Source organism: Rhinolophus sinicus, chromosome 5 (assembly GCF_057876585.1).
Source record: "Rhinolophus sinicus isolate RSI-liver-muscle chromosome 5, RSI-T2T, whole genome shotgun sequence".
Lineage (NCBI taxonomy): Eukaryota > Metazoa > Chordata > Mammalia > Chiroptera > Rhinolophidae > Rhinolophus > Rhinolophus sinicus.
Window position 1 is genome coordinate 69,108,326 of NC_142505.1, and position 14,731 is coordinate 69,123,056.

General features: G+C 52.4%; 1 protein-coding gene across 5 annotated transcripts in view; it reads right to left on the reverse strand.

Annotated features, from left to right (window-relative positions):
- Positions 1 to 14,731, reverse strand: part of ADAMTS2 (ADAM metallopeptidase with thrombospondin type 1 motif 2) — a 267,231-nt gene that overhangs the window by 20,611 nt on the left and 231,889 nt on the right. For 3 of the 5 annotated variants that reach the window (XR_016021425.1, XR_016021424.1, XM_088798870.1), the window contains exons 20-22: positions 13,028 to 13,157; positions 12,062 to 12,151; positions 4,036 to 4,505 (exon numbers count right to left, since the gene is read on the reverse strand). Coding sequence is in view for 3 of the 5 variants with exons in the window: in XM_088798870.1 (XP_088654996.1) it covers positions 4,054 to 4,505; positions 12,062 to 12,151; positions 13,028 to 13,157 (672 nt within the window). In the remaining 2 variants the exon portion in view is untranslated. Of the gene's footprint in view, positions 1 to 953; positions 4,506 to 12,061; positions 12,152 to 13,027; positions 13,158 to 14,731 lie in introns of those variants that run through there. The other 2 variants (XM_074312146.2, XM_074312147.2) reach the window with 1 other exon arrangement.

The following is a 14,731-nucleotide window of genomic DNA, read 5'->3' on the forward strand; positions in this document are numbered from 1 at the left end:
CTATAACCCAGGCCTGTTTTCTAAGCTAACCTCTTTGGGCTCTCTGGATATGAACAACTGCAAATATGTAGTCTCAGCCAGTTCTGCTAACCCAACTGTACTTCCTCCTCCATTCTGAATACACACTCACACATACCCATTCCAACTTCCTCTTCTCTCTTATAAAGGACTGACTGGATATAAAAATGGAGTCAAACCAAATTACAATGAAGAACAAGATGAGAAATCCAGTGCATTCTAAAGCTGCCTCCAGCCCCTGTACAAAGGAGTACGATTTTTGATTGTTCTCTTTCTCCAGGAGTGATACCCATCGTCGGCTTCCTCCTTGGCGAGGGTATCAGGAGAAGTCTCCTCCTCCACCCTTCAGTTCTCCCCTCCCCAACACCTGCTGATCAAATGGGGCCAGACTGAATGGACTTCTCTTTAAAAGTGAAATAGTGATTATAGGTAGGGTAACCAAATTCAGCAGATAAAAATACAGGATTCTCAGTTAAATTTGAATTTCAGAGAAACAATGAAAAACTTTTTAGGATAAAAATGGAACATATCTTTATTAAAAAATTATTTGTTGTTTCTCTGAAATTCAAATATAACTCAGCATCTAGTATTATTTCTGGAAGCCCTAACTCTAGCAGAGAAGGAGCTGTAATCTGGGAGAAGGGTGTCTGGAGAGTCTTCATCTCCTTTCTGAACTAAAGATTTCCTTGGGGCTGTGGACTAAGTTGTGTCTCCTAGAAAGCCAACTCCATGGGCAGCTAGGAGAGAGATGGGTCCGTCTGGAGGCCCCTTGTCCTTCACAGCGTCCTGGCTCAGTGTCCAGTGGAGCTCCCCCGCCCACTCCAGCCCCTGGCCTTGCGAGGACAGCATGTCCTTCCATCTGCTCAAGTTCAAGCTGGGGGTGGGGGTGGGGGGGACAAGTGCAGTCGAGGTAAGAAACAAACACAGGCACGATGTGCAAAAACACAGACATTTGACTTTAATAAGTTATAAAATCAAGGAACCCAATTTTACTATACAGGAAACAAATGCATTGATTGCTGTGATCAGTAAGATAAAATGTGCTATGAGTTCAGCACCATGACGGTTCCTGTGGTGGCTGCCTGTCATATAGGAGTACAGAGTCATAATGCTTCATCTGATAAAGATTTTGCTATCAAGCACCATTTATAGACTCCAAACAAAGAAACAAAAAAAATGTAAAATACAAGTGAAAGGCTTATATGTGGAATTCCATGGGTTTTCCAAAAGGAGTAAATCAGAGAGCCAGGTCCCTAAACCCCAGTCTCCCATGCACGTGAAGTGACTCTCGGGCCCCCGCTGGTTTTCCAGAACTGTGGACAGAGGACATCCGAGTCTCATGTGATGCTATGAACTTCAGGGAGAAGACCTGCTCGGCACCCCCAGGAGGCAGGAGCCTGGAGACGCAGACGGATGCTGCCTCTGGAAGCTCCGGACTGCTGCTAGCCTGCTTTCTAGTCGTCCCAAGCTCACTGGAGATTTGCAGCTTCCTGGAGCTGGGTCGACACTGTTCCTTGGACAGAGAGACCTCTGAGGACTGTCTAGTTCTGGAGAGCTCTATGGATATATGGTCCAGGGCACCGAGCATGGCATGTGGGGCCATGGCCATGCTGGGCTACAGCTCCCAGAAGACATCTTTCTCCTCCCTGGCAATGTCCCATGTGGGGCCTCACCCCAAAGACTTCCAGCCCCCACACATGCAGCCTGCTTTGCCAGGATCTGGGAATGGAGTGTTTCTGTCCCAACGCCCTCAGGCTGGGGAAACTGAGTAACACTCTGGCAAGAGTTAGTCACCTGAACTTCCTTTATGTTCTAGGACAGACCCAGCCAAGAGCTGCCCAGTCCTTCAGGCCATGACTAGCACCAGTTGTCAGGGATTCAACTGACGCGAGAAAGCGGAGGGACCCATTTCCTCATAGAGATAGGATTGCAGAAGGGCTTTATACCACATCTTATTAGAGAAGTAGTGGTACTGTGGGAGATGTTAAAAAATGTTTTCTCCAATTTGGTTCTTTAGAGCCAGCAAGCTCTTTAGACACTGGAGCATGTCTGAGTGTGTGTGGGATGTGGGGAGGGGGAAGAAGAGGGAGGCTGTCTGTGCCGGGGGACGGGGAGGCTAGGTATCACCAGGCTAGAAGGTTAAGCATCATCCCAGATATGGTTCTCACTGTGTCCTACACCCTTACTTTGCCCTTAGACCACACACAGAGACACACCCATACACACATGCGCAAATTCAGACAGACAGACTTAGCACCTCAAAACTCAATATAGAGTGGCTGTCACAGTGTTATCCTGAGCCTCAGTATTCTTGTCCATATAATGGGGACTTAAATAAGAAAGAGTTCTCTAAGATCTATGACTGGCAAGAATAAAAAGGCTCTAGAACGTTCCTGGATTTGAAAAGCCTAAGAATTATGTGTCAGGGTAGGCCCCGCCAAGGAGCTAATATGCCCCCAGGTCTTGTAATTTTGGGAAGTTTAAGCTGCATGTTACTATCCATGCAGGGAGAGGTAAAAATTAGCCATTGTTCTCTCACCCTCGCCCCCCGCCCCCATGCACACTCCCTTCCTATTTCTCTCATTCACATCTTGCTCACAAAGCACCATTCTGACAAAAAGAGAAGTCATTAAAGTTTGGAAAGAGCAAAAGACAGGCTGTCCCCACCCCTACCCTTGCCTCCTTCAGAGGACAAACCTTGCAGTTCACTGATGGGACTTCTAAGGGAGGGAAGTGGGGGCAGGACTGGGGGGCAAGGAAAGCCTACCCCCACAAGCGAAGCTGGTTTTCAGGAGCAGACCCACGTCCACAAGACCCCTTCATAGTTCTCTCGGGCACGCCATCTTGGTGACAGCACTCCCACCCCCTGGAAGGGTCAGGGCATTGGCACTTACTGGACTCCCAGCTGAGTGCATGCCTCTCATCCTTCGGATCCAATGCACTGGGGAGAAGAGAGCCTCTCTGGGCCTGGGGAGCCACAGGCTGGGGCCGGCAGAGACAAGCACGGCCAGGGTTAGAGGACAGGAGCGAGGCGTGGAGAGCCTGGAGTGTGCCCTGCTGGCTTCTCCTCCACAGGAAACGTGACCCACTATTTAGATCTATCCTCAAGCCCCAGGTCTAGGATTCTCAGTACTTTCCAGAAAGAAATGTACAGTTTCACAACTGAGACCCAGCTGAGATATTCAAGCATAGCTGGTGAACACCAGATGGGCTTTCCCTGACTTAATTCACAAGGGCTGCGTCAGGACAAGCCTGGAGACCAGAGACTGTATTCTGGCAGCTCTAGACCCTATCAGACTCCCAGACTTCCTTAAAATACTTTGCGCTGACCTTTAAGGACAGAATTTCCCCACAAAATCTAGACTTCTACTGAAAAAGCATGCTATCTAGCAGGACGGCCCAACTCTCACAGAAGCATCAACACTGCAACTGGCAATGAGCAGCATTCAGGCTGGTCCTGGTCCCCAGCTGGCCTCCTGCCTGGTCCTTGAAGTTACTGGAGTTCACAGCCTCCACCTCACTGGGCTCATCTTAGTGACTGGTCAGTTAGTAAACACACCACCGTTTCTCCTAAGAGACCCCATGGGGCCTGTGCCTCGGCCTGGCGACTGGAAGGAAATGTCCTCTGTCCCCAGAAGAGTTGTCACCACTGAAGAAAGTAAGATCCCCAGTCACTGCTCAGAAACTTGAGGCAAATGTTTTATCTCTCCAAGTCAGCCCTCCTGCCCTCTCTCACTGATGGAGGCTGTAGAACCTCCATAATCCTCTCCACCCCACACCCAACCCCAGGACAGGACTTAGAACATTCTGGGGCTGGGAAACCTATGTGCTCACCTGTTGCTGTATGCTCACAATCATATATATATACACACACACACACGTATTTTTTATGTCATTCTCCCTCTGTTTCCTCAAAACCTTTTGGAATCAAGAATTTTGACTTCATCTCCATGACACAGGATTTGCCGTCTCATGAAATATCTCTACAAGCAAGAAAAAAAATGCTAGCGATGCTACCTTTGCATTTTATTAGAACTATCCGAGCATCTCTTTCTTCCTCATCTCATCAATGAGCTCTTGGATTCTTTGGTTCCTGGTCTTCTCATAGGGGCTCGGCCGTCGAGGGATTAGGTTGGGTGGCTGGGCTGAGTCCTCCAGGCCATGGATTCTGTAGGGCACATCGACCGCGTTGGCTTCCGGGTGCTCCTTGGTGGCATTGGTGCTGGAGGCATTGAGAGGCACCTCCATGGGAGTGCCTGCCGGGGGCTGCACCTCCATGACCAGAGTGGGCACTGGGAGGGTAGGCATGAGCTCTTCAATGTCATTATGCTTCTGGGGTGGTGGCTCTGCCCTGTCATCCACGTCCGTGAGGTTGTCGTGCAGGTTACAGGACTTGCAGCACAGCTTGTTGTAGTCTGGGAGGGAGCAATAGCGTGACAAGACTTCCATCCTACAGAACATTGACTTGTCACCTTGGCAGCGGCCCTCTGAAAGAGAAAAGTGGGACACATAACCAAAGGACAAGATAAGAGGGACTTTGCTCGCCCACAGGGAGCGGCTTGCTGCAGGAGGCATTTGAAAGAGCCCAGAGACAGCACAGAGGCAAGCAAGCCCACGCAGAGAGTGTGTATGGTTTCTGGGTCAGAGGCACTTGGACCCCGTCCTGCAGTGCAGTCACACAGCTGGCAGCCAGCCATGCTCCCCTCCTCCAGGCAGGCCCTGCTGAGTCCAGATTTTTCAGGATCTCTCAATATTTGAGACAGAAATGAGGCCTGTCTGTTCTTAGGGAGTGGTTCCAAGCTCATATTAAAGAACAGGACTTGGTCAGATCTTTACATGTGACATCCCCATGGCAACCCCAATGAAAGTGTGTGGTAGAGTTTGACTACAGTGATCTATAATCAGTAACTGTAACAAAATTAAACCTAAAAGAGCCAATTCCTAAAACCCACAGAGCAAATCCCAGAGGCTTCGATGTGGCCTCCCCACACTTGTCCTCGTTTTTTCCCCATCATCACCCAAACTCTTCAGATGACCTGTTTCTGAAAAGTGCCTTAGGGGAAATTAAAGTTACCCAAACTTGTCTGGGCTCTCCTCCACTTGCTTCAACTTACCCAGGAGCGCCATGACTTGTACCCCATGGCCCTGCCTCACTGAGCTTCTGGTCATTTCCCAAGCAAACTGTTCCCTTCTGCCCAGCACATCCTCCGCTTTCCTTCCCACCCAAGAAACTGTCTGCCATGGTCCAGCTTGCATGGAGACCCCCCGATTCGCTCCTCCGAGTCCACTGTTGTCTCTCTCTTCCTGCCCGGCTGTCTTCTCCTGGGCGCAGCTCCAGCCTCTGCAGCTACATTACTTCAACCCAGCCAAGTCCTCTTGTTCTCACTCCTCCTTCGCTCTGTCTCCTTTCTCTTCCCTTCTGCCCCCACCCCACCTCCTTCCATAACGCGATACAAAAATGGAGATGATTTACACTAGGGTTTCCAGGCGGGAATTCCCGCCCATTCTCAGGAATTTTTTTCACTTTCCAGTTCCCAAATCCCGAGATATAAACTGCTTTCTGTTCTCCATGATGAATCATTTCCACAAAGTGATGACCGATACTACCAACCACCTGGGTTCAAGGAGCCAATTTTCCCGATTTCCCGACCAACTTTTCTTGGGATTCTGGAATGGAAAAGCAAAAGAAAATTCTCGAGAACGGGCGGGAATTCCCGCCCAGAAAGCCTAGCGATAAATAGGAAAAATGTCTAAGAGATACATTGTGGTTAGTACAATTATTTCCCATTGTGGGTATTACTGGGTTCAAGGAGCCAATTCTCCCAATTTCTTGACCAACTTTTCTTGGGATTCGGGAAAATAAAAAAAATTCACAAGAACGGGCAGGAATTCCCACCCAGAAACCCTAATTAACACGAATTCAACATGAAATAATGAGTTGTATGACAGAGATATTTGATCCATTATAAATTCCTGATCACTGGCCTCTGTGGGCCCAACTCTGCTTTTTTCTTGGCTCAGACACTCTCCATACTGCGGATCCCAAACCTGTCCCGCACCCTCCTGTTCCCTCTCTCCTCAGTGACCTCATCTCCTAGGGAAAGGAAGGAGAGGGGAGGAGGGAGCGAGGGAAGAGATCAGTCATTGGATGGGAACCGCACCTGCACACCCACATACAGCACTATCTACATCAACATCTGAAGCTCTGCCAGCTCATCAAAACGTCCTGCAATAACACACAGGCAGCTGCTTCCATCCAGGGCCCATGGTTCTGATGTCCGCTCGCTGGGTGGCCACTCCTCCAGCCTGTAATTCTCCCTATAGGCTGGTCACCACATAGATGGACATCAGTGAAAACTCCCGGAGGTTTAGATTCATGGATACAACTTCCTACTAGACACCCCCTAATCCCCACGGTCCGTAAGCTGCCGGAGATGCCACACGTCCAGCCCAAGTCCATGGCCTTTGATGGCAATGCCCGTCTCAGAGAACGGCCTTTCAGGTGCACATGCTAGAGCCTGGTGTCCCCTACCCAGCCATCGCCAAGTCCACCAGCATTTCCTCCTAGACCCTCTCAGATATGTCCATGCACTCCCACCTGCACAGGCTCCAGCTGCCTTGCATCTTGGCTGCATCATGGCAGGAGTCTCCTCTGCTTGCCTTCCTCCATTCTTTCTCCTTGTCTAGCTATCCTGCTTCAGCCAGAATGCTGTTTTTCACCTGGAGATGTGACCATGTCACTGTCCTGATTAAACCCCCCCACATTGCCTCATTGTTTTCAGAGCGAAGACCTGTCCCCAGCCTCCCCAGCCTCACTCAGGCCTCAGACCTACTGCTCTGCACTGTGCTCCCTCTGGACGCGGGGCCTTTGCACATGCGGTGCCTCCCCTCTTCCTTCAGCTGCTCTCCTGTTATTTTCTAGGCTCAGCTGAAACATGTCTTCCTCAGGCAAGTATTGCCTGACCTCCCTTAGGAAGTTAAATCCCACGAGATGTGGTCTCCTGGTGCCACATCTTCCCAGCACTTCATCCCAGCTGGCAAGTTTACGTTTGTCAGATAAGGTGACTAATGCCTGAGTTGTTCATTATTCTGAAAGCTCCAAAGGGCAGAGCCCCGAGCTGTATTTGGATGCCCCTCTATCTCCAGAGTCTAGATCAGTGAATGTGTAAATGTATCAATGTGAAAAACATAAACGTGAATAACTAAGGAAGTGCAAACAGGGAAATTAATGGATTTTAAAATAGCAATGTTACAGGCAAGAACACACAGGCACCTACCATCAGAGGTGGCCAAAATGGGGAGGAGGCGTCTGGCTGCCCGACCCACAATGCGAAGAGGTAAACACAGACCTGCTGTTCAGGCCTGGTCTTCCTAACCCTGAGACTGAGCCACAAGCTCACGATGCGGAAGGAGAAAGCCAGGTGGCGCCTGAGAGCCGAGGGTGAGTTCCAGAAATCAAACGGGAAGAGCCAGACATGTGGCTTTCAGGCTTTTAGAACTGGTAGATAAAATCTTACACAGATGCCCAAAATATGAGACAGATGAAATCAGAGCAGTCCTGTCTAAAGTTGGTGGGGGCCCGGGGTGGGAGAGGTCATGCTCAGAGAGCCCTGCCCCTGTCCCCCCTCCCGGGTAGCCACTGAGGTGAGCTGGGTGAAAACCGCTGGTCACGGACCTCACAGAGACACAATGGTAAGCCTGGGTGCAGTGTCTCCCCACAGGCTTTGGCCATTGGCTCGGGGGGAGCGGCAGAGGCACAGGACAGGATGGGACCTGGCCTGGCTGTGCTGCCAGGAGTGGAGCCGCTCATGCCACACAGCAACGTCCTCTCCTCTCACCAGACCCTTTTCCTTCACACGTTGTAAGACTGATATTAAGCATCTCCTTCACTCATCTCCTACTAGGCTGGGATCCTGAGAAGTGGGCATCATCTCCATCTGGGTAGGGGTCAGCCAATGATGCCCTCAGGCCAAGCCAGTCCCTCCACCTGGTTTAGTAAATAAGGTTTTACTGGAACAGGCACACACCATTCATTTATTATCTACAGCTGCTTTCCTGCTACAAAAGCAGAGTCGGGTAGTTGAGATAAAGACCACATGGCTCCCAGTGCCTAAAATATTTACTATCTGGCCCGTTAGAGAAAAAGTGTACCTTCTTATGGTTGGGTGCTTGGTGGTGTCCCCAGTGCCCAGGTCAGAACTTGACCCAGAAAGCACTCATACATGTTGCTGAGTAAATGGATGAAATGGGAGGAGAAGTCCATCTCCCTGCCAGACAGGCAGAGGACAGCCAGGAGCTGGGCTCCCCTTCTCCAGAGCACCTCCCTTCACCTGACTTACATATTGGACTTCTGGGTCTGATTTCCTGTGAACAGTGGGCAGCATTGCTTTAAATTTTTCAAAATTAAAGTCCATGAATGGATAATAGAGAAAGCTGCTGGCCAAGAGCTTGGCTATGCTAATATCAGCCCAGAAAAATTTCAAACTAATCCTTACCCACCACCCTTAAAAGGATGCCAATGGTTGTGTATTTTTAAGTGGTATCACTGAACAGAGGGCCATCTGCTGCAGTTATACCACCAGAGGTCCTGACGCACTGACTGACCAGCCCACGGTCTCTACCAAGATAATAACTCCCGTTCCGTAATACTTGACCTCCGGAAATTTCCAGCAGCAATTAACTGGCAAGACTTATTGCCTTCGTGTGACCAAGTTACTGACAGCAAACCCATTTTTCTTCATAAATTGAAGTCATCTGTGTGCCTTCCCCACAGTCTTGGCTGTATCTGAACTCCACGTACGTTATTATTGGCTTAGTAGTTTCTCCCTTTAAACTAACTCCTTTTTTTTTTAAAAACTTAAAATTTATTTTAGGAGAAAATTTTATGCTACTACCATTCATGGAAAACTAGTGTGGTAAATACGGTGACCTTAGACATGAATACAAAGAACAGTTATTTAAGGCCTCTTAGGTCAATTTGTAAGTCCAATTTTAATACCTCAAATTCGAGGGAGATACTCCTGCCTGCACAGATCTAAGCTGGAGAGAAATGAACAAGTGTGAGAGAGACACCAGAACTCGCGCCAAGTGAGACTCCCTCCTGAGGTGGTCATGAAGGAGAACAAGAATGAGGGAGGGTCTGCTTGGTGGCACGCAGGCCACGTTTATGTGCCACCTAAATCACCGCCACCATCACCCCCACACACTTTGGAAAGGGCTGGGGTGAAGAAAACCTCATTCTCTTTTCTCATCAGGTGTAATGCAGCATTTCACCTTTCAAACAGTCGTGTGATGAATTAAAGTGGGAGGCATCCCTTGTCTGCCCACGTCCTCCATCACCATGCCTGGCCCCAGGCACACACCACCCTGAGCGGCCTGCAGCTCTAGCGGGGATTTCTTCTGATCCCTCTGGGAGGGAGACTGAGTGGCTGCAGTTCTGTCAGACACAAGTTATCTTGGTCTCCTCGCCTCTATTGAGCTGGAATTCCTTTCAATGACCAGATCCTTGGACAGGCTGGACTCAGCCACAGTTACCATGACCCCCACCCCACAAACAAACACCTGAGGCTTGGCACTGTGTCCTGCAGCCCATATCTATGATGCAGAGTGGCCCCATGTCATCCTTTCTCATGATCTCCCTCCTTCCTGGCATGGGGCCCCTCACAGGAAAGGGAGGAGAGAGAAGCCCACTGTGGACACAACCCAGGCCTCAGGTGAGGAGGTCCCTGTGGGACCCTGACCTTCTGTCTGGTTCTTGTTAGCAAGGTGAGCAAACACACAGGCACCGTGGCTTCTGAGGGCAGGCATGGCTGAGCACACACACCTGCGAATGTCACAGGCTAGGTGCCTAGAGCCACCGCTGCCTTGCCCTTCTCCCAACCCAGACTTTCCTGGGCCAGATGGGCACCTCTCCTGCCCTGAACAGAGAGCGGAGAGCTGCCCCAGGAGCCAGGGCAGTGGCCTGCTGGTGGCTCAGGGCACAGTGACCTGGATCGCGCATTCCCACCCCATGGGGAGAAACCCACCTCGGGCTCCGGGCCCCACCCTGACTGTAAGAGCGCCAACCAGGAGGGGGGGACACAGACATTCCTGTAGCTGTTTGTTTAGCACAAACAATTCAGAACTCCAAATCCTAGTAGAGTGTCTTCAAAGGCTGCTGACACATTTTGAAAAATGCCTGGAGAGGGGTATGTGTCTCAGCGAGGGAGGGACCCTAAACATCTACGTGGGACAGGGGGAAGGGGGACAGTAAAGTCATTTGAATCAAAAACCAAGGAATCAAAGGGCACCCACAGCTCCACAGTGCCATCGGCCATGGAGGCGAAGAGAAGGAGCCAGCCAGCGGCGTGCCAAACCCAAGCACCCAGTTTCACTGAACTTTTATTGAGTTTATTTGTGGGCTGCATGACAGGAAGTCTTTCCAGCGTTAATAAGAATAAAAGGTCATTTTCACAGTCACTTTGGCACACACTAACGTCTCATAAAAAAACCAGAAAAGCAACGATGGAACCTAGATAATACGTCATAAATACATACAAAACACTAATAAAATATCCCTGATAAACCAAAGTGCATATAGACAGAGAGCACAATGCCGAGGAGCGTAGTGCACCTTCCCAGAGTCACTCGTGTCACTCACATGGCCTAGTCAAAGTTGGAAGTTAACAGTCGTGAGAATTAGGCCGCATTACACACCGAGTATTTACATAACAGTAATTAGTGCCGGGAGGGCTGGCATGGTTGGCGGGGATGCTATTCACAGGTGGGCAGGGCTGGGGCGGCAGCGGGAGAGATGGCGGGAGTGCTACACTGGTCACTTGAGGAGCCAGGCGTGTTGCCCTCTGGTGTAAGGCAGTGCCGTGGGAGCGCCCATGGGGGCTCCAGCAACAGTCAGCGCCCACTGGCCAGTGGGTCTCCTTCCCGCAAGGTGGCTTGAGTGCCTGGTTCCCCGCACAGACCAAGGGGCGCAGGGAGCCAGGCCACCTGATTGGGAAACCTCATCCTTGGCCAAAGGTGGATGCCTCGGACCATCTCCACCAGACCTGCCCTGACAGCCTCCTACCTGGGTCACATCCCCCTCTGAAGCCGGACTTAGCAGCCAATCCTGTTACCTTTCAACTTTAAGGCATTTTCTACATAGTTTTGTCTAAGCAAAAAAGCAATAAAAATTGAGGTAATTCTGTAGTTGTTCACACTGGCAGGTGGCCTCACCCGTATCAGTCTCTCCTCTCACTCTCCCCCCTGTGGAAGGGGTCATGTGCGCACGATGAGAAAAGGCCATTGGAGCTAATGGACAGAGAATGGGAGTGACGGTGTGTCCCAATGTCCCACTGAAGGGACACACGCCTGCCTCCTCTGTTTGACCTGAAATCTCCCCCACCCCACGAGGAGACAGGGCATGGGGGCAAGGGCTGTGTAAGTTGGACACAAAGGCCACAGGAAGCAGGCCACAGTCGCACGAGTCAGGAGGACACACTCAGCACAGGGTCAGCAGCAGCAGCAACAGCAGAGGCAGCCGGGAAGCCCTGATGCACCGCCGGCCCCTCGGGGCGGTGCCACCCATCACGGCGGCACAAAACCGCATGCCCCGAGACCCCCTGGCCTCGCCTCGATGGTGGGCGCGTTTGAAAGGGGCTGGGCAGGCTTCCCCTTGACTTCCAACCTGCAGCTCCAGCCTGGAGGGATGTGGCCGTGCGAGGCAGTCACCAAGTGGTCACGTTTGCACTTTGGCCTCTGGCCCCTCCAGCACCATGACAGATCTTTGACCCTTTACAAACCATCACCAACCAGGTGCCGGCCCCCCACAAGAGGCCAATGCCGGGGCCGTGCCTCTGCGAGGTTTGCCCTCCCGGCCAGGCAGCCAGGCGGCTCCGAAGGACATGGTCGAGCACAGAGGCCCCAGGAGAAAACAGATTCAATCAGAGCACTCAGAAGAGTCAAGGGAGTTTTCCATAGAAAGAGAGGAGGGGAGCCCATGGCAAGCTCCACAAGGCGCAGGGCATGCACTGGAGGGCAGAGGCAGAGTTATAAACAGGCCGGTTACTTGACGAGGTCTTCTGGACTGGCGAGTTGGGGTCTGGTCGGGACAGCCACTGAACCACGTAGCTCTTCTTGGAGGGGTCGGACAGGTTTCCTAGGGAGAAGAGAAAGGGGCTGCGGCTGCTGGGGCACCAGGTCAGCCCCACCTCCCCTCCACAGCCTCGGCGTCCTGGGGAGGGGCAATGGAGGGGCCCGACTCTTCAGTGTGGCATTCAAGGCTCTCCCTTGTGACAGATGGGGCCCAGCCTCCCTACCTTCATGCATCCTGGGTCTCAGCTATGGAGTAGCTACAGCACGGGGGCCCTGGCCTGTCTCCTGATCTGTGCACTGATCCTGGACTGAGCAGTGTACTAACTGCCTGCCGCAGGAATACGGGGACCAAGTGAATCCTGGATCTACACGCCCCCAGCTGTGGCAGGCACACCTGACCCCCCTGAGCTCCCTTCTCCGTAGATGGAACTTATAGTGTAGTCTATGTCCTGAGCTGTTCTGGGGACCAAAAGAGGTCACATGTTGTATTAGCTTCAGTAGCACATACACTAAAAGTGGAACGACACAGAGATTAGCATGGCCCTGTGCAAGAGGTCACATGTCTAGCACTTGCCAAGGTGTCTGTGTGTAGCCTGTGTTGTGGCTGGTTTCTGTGCACGGGCGCCTGTCTGGCTGAACCCAGCTGTGCCCTCACTGCAAGTCTGGTTCCATCTCCCAGACCAGCAGAGAGTCCCAGGAAGGCAGGGATAGGCTGAGTCTGCTCCATCCTTTCCCCGGGACTGGCCCGGAGATGAGCAGTTCCTTCCATTCCTTACTAAAGAAAGGGCCTAGCCCTGGCCTGGGAGGTTCAACTTCTACTTCAAGGTCAGGGGTGCTGAGTCTGGCCACTTGTGGGAAGAGCTGCACTTGCCTGGACCAGCCCACCTTGCCCTGGGGCTTGCATGCTGGGGCCCAGGGAACAGGGCCGCTGAGTACTTACGGGGACAGGGGCTGAGCCTGCAGGTCCTTGCAGTCTCAGGTCGCTCCTCCCGGCAGACCCCGAAACTGTCGTCCGCTGTGCGACAGAGCACGGTCCGCTCCTGGGTGCCATTGCCACAGGTTACCGAGCACTGCAGATGGAGAGTCACCAGTCAGGGCCTACCTCCCATGCTGGGCTGGGCGGGGAAGAGCCTCTGACGCATGTGACCCCATAACACATGGCAGAGAGTGAGGATCACAGGGGAGATTGCGCTAGAGGCCTGGCCGCAGCCGGCTGGCTGCCTCAGTCTCCTGGGGCTCTGCGAGGGGACACACGTGCTTATGTCTCAGTTATTGTGACTTAGAGAGACAGAATACACAGGGCCTGGCACTTCTGGGTGCTCTGGCTGCAGATGGCGCAAGGCCCAGGAGAAGCTGCTGTGCACTGGGGGACCCTGGGAAGGCTCTGGGTCCAGGAGGCTTTGGCAGAGGACCGTCCTCACTGATCCCCCGGCCCAGTGGGCTCTACACCAGCACCCTCACTGGCCCCTCCAGCCCCGGCCCCCTCGCCTTACCCATGGGGAAGGGCCCTCAGGGGCCATCACGTCCAGACTTCTGGCTTGGCTCACAGCTGGCCCAGCCCTGCCCAAGGATAATTCTCAACTTCTCACCCTGCACGTGGGGAGGCCGGCTCAGCAGACGTGGCTGCTCAAACCCCACACAATCCCAAGAAAGGCCTGTTTTTGGGACTGGCCCTTGAGCAGCTCCTGGGAACCAAGTTCTTGGAATGTTCTGTCTGGTAGAGTGTTTTTCATGCCTGAGGCCTTGAGTCACAAGTTACGCTGCACCAGTCAGTTTTCACCAACAATGAGATTTCTGCTGAGCTCCTTCTTTCCTGTTGGGGGTCTGGAGCTTCAGTAACTGAGGTCAACACACACGCAGGCACTCACACACTCAGGCACCATATGCCCGCGTGTGTGATGGCAGCCGCGACCGATCCCTAGTGAAAACCCAGACACCCAGGCTCTGGTGGGTTTCCTGGTTGGCAGTACTTCATGTGTGTTGTAGCATGTTATTGCTGGGAGAATTAAGCACATCCCTGGTGACTTCACTGGAGCGGACAACTGGAGGCGTGCGCCTGGTTTCCTCTGGATGTTGCCATGTAGGCTTTCCCTTCCCTGATTCCACTCTATGACCTTTCACTATAATAAACCGTAACCATGAGTGCAACAGCTTCCGAGTCCCGTGATCCTTTAGTGAATCGTGGAGCCCGGGGCTGGTCTTGGCTGCAAGCTGGATGTCAGTGCTCACGTCAGCTTGGCCCTGCCCCCACACGTTCCTCACGTCCCTGAGACTGTCCTCACTACTCTTTCCAGCCCAAGTCCAAGCCTCCCATGCTCGTCTCCCCTCCTGCAAGGCCTTCTTGCCCACACCTCCGCCCTCAGAGATGACAATCCAGGCCTTCCCTCATATCCTGGGGCCCAGGCTGCCCTCAGTCTCCTGGGATTGCAGGCCCTGTAGCACCTGGGAGCCCCAGCACTGAAGAGTAAAGACACACATTCCACTGGGTTTCTCAACAGAGCACTGACCACGTGGCACCACTGGTGCCCTGAGACCTACTAGATATGGCCCAGGGCAGGGTACTGAGTCCAGACAAAGGTGGGATACCCTGGCTACATCAATCCCACCTAAGCTCGGTTTGGGGACCGAGAACATGGGGCCAGGG